The sequence below is a fragment of the Benincasa hispida genome, unplaced genomic scaffold (assembly GCF_009727055.1).
Source record: "Benincasa hispida cultivar B227 unplaced genomic scaffold, ASM972705v1 Contig793, whole genome shotgun sequence".
In the NCBI taxonomy this organism is placed as follows: domain Eukaryota; kingdom Viridiplantae; phylum Streptophyta; class Magnoliopsida; order Cucurbitales; family Cucurbitaceae; genus Benincasa; species Benincasa hispida.
Window position 1 is genome coordinate 399,303 of NW_024065130.1, and position 6,926 is coordinate 406,228.

Sequence of the window (6,926 nt, forward strand, 5' to 3'; positions counted from 1 at the left end):
CAAAAACAAAAAACTAAAAAAAAAATGAAATTGTTACCAAACAGGGCTTAAATTCTTAAATTTCCAAATATGCCAAAGACCTATTACATATATATTTTTTTTAAAAAAAAAAGAAAAACCATTTTAAGAATAAATCATATACTTTTAAAATTCCACAAGCGACCATATATACAAAATCTAAAAATTTTAAGACTAAACTTGTAATTTAACCTTGCATGAATCGACTTTTCGAATAGAAGGAAAACGAGATCCATATGAATTTGTGTCCCTAACATGAAGTTTTGAATCCGCCACCGAAAATAATCTTCATCAGAGGTTGATACGTGGATAATAATAATTTAATCAATATTCTCATGAAAGTACATGAGTTGACGCCATCACTTGGGGCTTTATAAAAAAGACTTGGGAGGGTGGGCTTGGAGATATAATCAAAGATGGAAATAATAAGTGCTTATGTTATTATTGGAAGTGTTTTATGGGTTTATTTGTTTGTGAGGAAATTCAATGAAATATGGTATTTGGTTAAGTTAGGAAGGAAAGTTTACAAATCACTTCCTCCAGGTGACTTTGGATGGCCTTTTATTGGTTATTCATTGTCATTTTACAAAGCATTTAAAGCTGGTGGTGATCCAGACTCTTTCATTTCTCATCTTCTTTCCAAGTATCTCTTCATATTTCTCTCTCTCTCTCTCTTCATTCTAGTTAATGTGACATTATTGTTATTATTATTATTATATCAACAAAGCATATATTCAAGTATGAATATAACCAGTACCGTGACCTATTTACTTAATTTTTCGGGTTGATTATGATGATTATTAATATTTAGTATTAGAATACGATGTCTTGTTGTATGTTCAAGTCTCTGTAAAGAAAATTTTGATTCTTTATATAAACAAAAATAATTTTTATTAAGATTTTTTAAAGAAAAAGTTGATTGATGATTATTAGTTAAATTATTCATTGAAGTGTGCACATATCACATACCAAGAAATTAAGATTTTAGTTATGAATGATGAAAATATGGTAAGATAGTTGTAAAAGAATAAGTACAATTTTTAAAAATAAAAAACCAAAGATTGAAATCGCATTTGATAACTAATTGGTTTTTGGAAATTACGATTAGAAACACCAATTTCGCTTCTAATCATTTACTTTCTATTAATATTTTAAAAAATCAAATTAAATTTTGAAAAAAAAAGATAGTTTTGAAACTTTGTTAGAAAATCATAGTAAAGAAGTTGTAAGAAAACAACTACATTTTTCAAAATTAAATGTCTAACCAAACGAGAGCTACATAGTTATCAAACGAAACTTAAAAACTAGTTTTCAAAACCCAAATTGTCATCAAATGTTGCCTACAACAACAATTTATGAATCTTATTACCCCCACTCTAAATGATATCATATCAATTTTACCTTTATCTATAAGCTTAAATTTTCGGATGAATTGGTGATTTAATATGGTATTAAAGTAGATAGTCCAGGAGAGTCTAGAAGATTACATGTTCAAACCCATTTAAACGTTTAAGCTTTTTGGATAAATGATTGATTTAAAAGCTCCTTTCTTCTTATAATTGATGTTTATATTTTCTTCTTATATAGAAATGGAAGAGTTGGAATGTACAAAAGTCACCTATATGGAAGGCCAACAATCATCGTAACAGATCTAGAAATATGTCGACTCATATATTTAGACGATGAAAAGTTCAAACCAAATTATCCAAAATCAGTGAAAATATTAGAAGTAAATGGTCTGTTCTCAAGGATTGATCACAAAACAGCCTATAAAATAATGGCATCTCCCATAAATGGCTATGAGATACTGTCTAATTATGTGAGTTTCATTGATCAAACAATGGCCAAAGGGTTAGAGGAATGGAGCACAGCGAAAGAACCCATTGAATTGTTGAGTGAAATTGGAAGTCTTCTTTTTAAAGTAATTATTCATATCTTCTTAGGCAATGAAATTACTGCCCCTACCATGGCTAAACTTGAGGAACTATACAAACACTTGGGTCCAGCAATTTTGTCCATTCTTCCTTATGACTTGCCTGGCTTAACCTTTCATCATGCACTCAAGGTATACAATTTAATTCAATCATATTAGTTAAATTTTTCTCCGTCATTTTTTGACTTAAGAACAAAAAGATAAAGTGATCTTATGAGTAGTCAACAGACGTTCAAGCGTCTCACGCCCTCTTGTTGATCTCAATATATATAGCATATTAGGTCGTGAGTCAATTGAAATATTTAAGATATGGTCATTGATTACGGTAGATTTATTTTTATTATAGTTATTACTATTTATTAACAATCTTATTCTCATTAGAAATTAATATGTGGACTATTTTCTATATTAAAACGAGGATAAAGTAATGTTGCATGAGTATCGAAACAAAGCACATCTTCCTTTGATATATCATGATATAATCGAAAAACTTTATACGTTTGTTTTATAATTAACGTTCTTGTTTCTTGTCTTGTTTTCTTTTTCTTTTTCTTTTTTTCCATTCTTTCTTCAGTTTTTTATAATAACAGTTCATATTTTTTTTTTTACGTTTCTTATCTTTTAGGGAGAACAAAATCAGTTTGATTGAACATAAATAAAATGTTACTTTATCATTAATATTTAATTTTAAAAAGGTATTTTCACGTAGAATCATCTCTTGACTTTTCCTAATTTAAAATTTCAAAGAATAACAAGAAAAAAATTAATCACCTATTAAACATGTTTATATTATTACGTTTCAATTAAAAAATAGAAGAAAAAGCAACATGCAAGACATCATTACTAAACATAATTATATTTTTTTAAAAAAAAATAAAGAAAGAAACAAGAAACAAGAAAGGAAGGAATGAGACATATTAATAGATTTATGAGAAAAGTATAATCAATCACATAATGCTACATTAATAGGTAAAGAAGATGATGAAGTTGCTTTATTTTGATATCTCCCCCCTTCCTTTGCTGCATGAAATGATTTCCTTGTACAAATGGAATGAATAATGGAAAAAGATTTATGATTACCCATTTGAAAAAAACCAAGATTTTACAAATGTTGGGTTGACAGGCAAGAAAAGAGATAGGAAATATCTTGGATTGTGTGATAGAGGAGAAAAGAAGAGTCCTAGAAAACAAGGAAACAAGAGAAGTGAAAAGCCAAATGGACAAATTGATTGTGGCCACTGATGAAAATGGGAAAAAATTATATGATAACAATGACATTATAGACTTGCTTCTTGGATTATTACATGCTGGCCATCATACCCCAGCTTATGCTGCCATGTGGGCTCTTGTACAAATCTCAGAAAATGCTCATGTCTTCCAAAAAGCCTCATTTCCTTTTAGTACCTATTTTCCACCTTTTTTTGTGACAACCAATTCTGGTTTTTGATATTTTTGACCATTTTATAGGAAGAGCAAGAGTTCATTATGAAAGAAAGACCATCTACTCAAAAGGGATTGAGTTTTAAAGAAATCAAACAAATGAAATATCTTATGAAGGTGTCTGTGCTTTTCTAGATTCTTATATGTCTTTTCTTTCTTTTGTTAAGTTCTCCTAATCTATAATTAAAAGAGCGTAAAAATGATGTTGAAAATAGAAAATGGAAAATTAATTAGGTCTGATTTAGTAACGGTTTTGTTTATAGTTTATTAAAATTTATGTTTGCTTTCTTCTCAATTTCATATTATCGTTCTTATGTTTCTGGAAGAAACATTTGAGTTTTTAGTCAAATTCTAAACACAAAAATAAGTTTTTGAAAGGGTTGTTGTCAATATAAAAAAAAAAAAAAATGAACCAAAATATTCACAAAATATTGTAAAATTTCAAAATCAATCAATGATAAATACTAATAGACTTCTATCAATGGTCAATTAGTATCTATCGTTGGTGGATTCTGAAATTTTATTATATTTTGTAAATATTTTAAACAGTTTTGCCATTTGAAATAATCTTCTTATTTGAAAATTATGTTTTTTTTTTTTTTTTTTAGTTTTTCAAATGTTGCTAGGTTTTTATAAACATTAGTCAAATGTAGATAATAAAATATGCATAAAAACTTATAGGTAGAAGTAGTGTTTATAAATTTGATTTTTGGGAACTAAAAAGTTACAAACGAAATAGTCAAGGCTAAATTATTAGGTCTAAAAAAGTAGATTTGAAACCAAATAAAATTGAAGTAAGAAAATAAATAACATAGTTGACTTTTAAAATATGAGGGACCATATATTGAGTTTTAGGTAAATTATAAATCTTTCTTGTACTAAAAGCCAATTATTCCAACAACATTAACTAGACTAATTATGTGAAAATTACTAAAGCTGGAAAGATATAAGACATAAAAGCCCTTTTTAAATATACAATTAAAATATAATCATTTAAACTTTTACATCTTAAGGACCCTTGCTCAACCAATACATGTGTCATCTATATTTTTAAAATAGAGAGATAATCCTTCTATATATATATATATAAAAAGATAATGATTAGTTACAATCTCACATATTTATTTTCCTTACATATTAAAAAACATGAAGATAATTCGAATTTTTTTATAAAAAAAATAGAGAAATTATTTCAAATGATAAAATTTTTAAAAATATTTATAAGATATAGGAAAATTTTAGAACTTTCAATGATAGACGTTGATGATAGATACCGATAGAAGTCTACCAGTGTCTATAAAAAAATATTGTATATGAAAATTTTTTACTGGTATATAATCTGAATTGCACGAAGATGAATCCAACTTCATAGAGAAAATACGACTTTAATTTAATTTATTTTTTTTATTTCAATTCATTAATGAACTACTAAGAAGACATACAATCGCTGTTGCGAGTTTTCGTGAGGCAAAAACAGATGTATACATCAATGGTTAGTTATTTTATATTCTTGTCTGATTGACATATCCCCTAATAATTTTTATATTACATGATATTAATTATTTCTTTGTTTATAATAATTTATTTTGTTCTTTAACTATTATTTTGTTTGTTTTAGACTACATCATACCCAAAGGATGGACTGTACCAATTTGGACTAGAGCTATTCATATGGATCCTCAAATATATTCAAATCCACAAGAATTTGATCCTTCAAGATGGGATGTATGTTTTATGATTATCCATTTAATTCATTAAAATGCATATGATTTCTTTTTTTTAAAAAAAAAAATAAAGATGTCATTATATACCATTCATTTTCACGTTTGAAATATTTTTTGGAGTTGTTTTAAATATAGAAAATGAATTAAAATATTTATAAACATAGTAATATTTTACTGTTTATCTGCGATAGACCATGATAGATTGTATCTATCTGTATCATGATAGACATATATAGTAGTCTATCGCGATCTATTGTAGATAGATTGTGATATTATAAAAAAGAATTTTGAAAGGAAAAAACATTATATATAATTAATGTTGTTGGGCAGAATTATACACCAAAACCAGGAGCATTCATTCCTTTTGGAATTGGAAGTAGGTTTTGTCCTGGAAGTGAACTTACAAAACTCTATATTACAATTTTACTTCATCATTTTATCCTCAATTACAAGTAAGTATTGTTCTTTTTGTTTTTATTTTTTTATTTATTTTTTGTTAAATTGAAAATAAATAAATTTGAAATGGGATATTTTTTTGGTTTATATATTGTTTTAGAATGGAACGAGTGAATCCAAGATGCGACATAACTCACTTACCTGCCCCCAAGCTAGTAGACAACTGCCTTTGTAGAATTATCAAGCTCCCATAATGAGAGATGGTTATACTTTGAATTAAAAAAAAGGTAAAATACATTTTGTTTTTGTTCATTTTAGTTTATTTTGGGGGAGATTTTCAAGAATATAAAATAAAGAAAAATATTTACACAAAATAGTAAAATTTTAATTTTTTAATTTTTTTTTATAGAGATAGATAGAAATCTATCAATATTTATTTCTGTAAATAGTTTGACATTTTTTTCTATATGGAAAAATTTCTCTTATTTTGGTCTATATACTTTTAAAATGTTAATTTTGATCTCTATAATATCAATATTTTTTTTTCATCCTTATTGAATTGATTAGATACAATTGATGTTGACGAGATGTGACTATTCAAACGGAGGTCGTTGGAGATGGAATTAGTGCATCCTATTGTATCTGTGTGAGAATAGAAACGAAAAGTAATTAATGCAATGTTTGAGTTCTTGAAAAAATGATTTCATGGGATCTATGTTTAAAAGTCGTTCCTTTTTCCAAATGAATAAAAATATTTGTTCTTAATAAAGGAAACAATTGAATTCTTGAACATTTACTATAACACTTATTATAACACTTATTTTCATGATAAAGAAGTACTAAATGTTAAAGACATTGAACAGATGGGTATGTCTCCCAAGAATCAATTAGAACCCCATATTTTATATAATATATTTAGTATCAGTCACAACCGTAAAGTTCAAATGGATATTCAATCCTAAAAAGAAATATCACCTTGAGAGGAGACTTCTATATTTATTTAATATGATATCAAAGCTCATGAAACCCAACAAGTGTTCAATCCAGAAAAATAAGATCTGACCCAAGAATAGTGATTCCAAAAGAGGCATCATCTTAAACAGACATGTTAATTAAAATCCAAAATCACATTGGAAATATGGGGAGATCTACCAATAATTAAAAGATACATGAGTGATTTTGTGATAGAACACAATGTTTATCTAATATTATAACAGACCATGAAGTTTAAATGAACATTTAGTCTAAAAGAATTGAGTTTTGATCTAGCAATGATGAATCCAAAGAAACGTCATCTTAAAAAAGTGAATGGATGATCCCACATTGAAAAATTGGTATCTCTTTGCATTCAACCATTTAAATCTATCTTTTTTTAGTAAAAAAGAAAATCAATGACAAAGATAATTATACCCTAA

At 26.7% G+C, this 6,926-nt stretch overlaps 1 protein-coding gene across 1 annotated transcript; it reads left to right on the plus strand.

Moving 5' to 3' along the window:
- The first annotated feature begins 434 nt into the window (after positions 1-434).
- Positions 435-6,523, plus strand: LOC120070042 (beta-amyrin 11-oxidase-like). The gene is made up of 9 exons (XM_039021901.1): positions 435-661; positions 1,606-2,083; positions 3,075-3,335; positions 3,419-3,506; positions 4,803-4,883; positions 5,010-5,116; positions 5,446-5,567; positions 5,672-5,798; positions 6,079-6,523. Exons 1-8 carry the CDS (start codon positions 435-437, stop codon positions 5,763-5,765), a joined length of 1,458 nt encoding a protein of 485 aa, XP_038877829.1. The 3' UTR covers positions 5,766-5,798; positions 6,079-6,523.
- The last annotated feature ends 403 nt before the right edge of the window (positions 6,524-6,926 follow it).

What these genes read in the sequence shown, in the direction of transcription:
- LOC120070042 (XM_039021901.1), top strand. Translation starts at nt 435, where the DNA reads ATGGAAATAATAAGTGCTTATGTTATTATTGGAAGTGTTTTATGGGTT. An exon ending in ATGCTCATGTCTTCCAAAAA is followed by an intron (nt 3,336 to 3,418) that starts GCCTCATTTCCT and finishes ACCATTTTATAG; the next exon opens with GAAGAGCAAGAGTTCATTAT. An exon ending in TTGATCCTTCAAGATGGGAT is followed by an intron (nt 5,117 to 5,445) that starts GTATGTTTTATG and finishes GTTGTTGGGCAG; the next exon opens with AATTATACACCAAAACCAGG.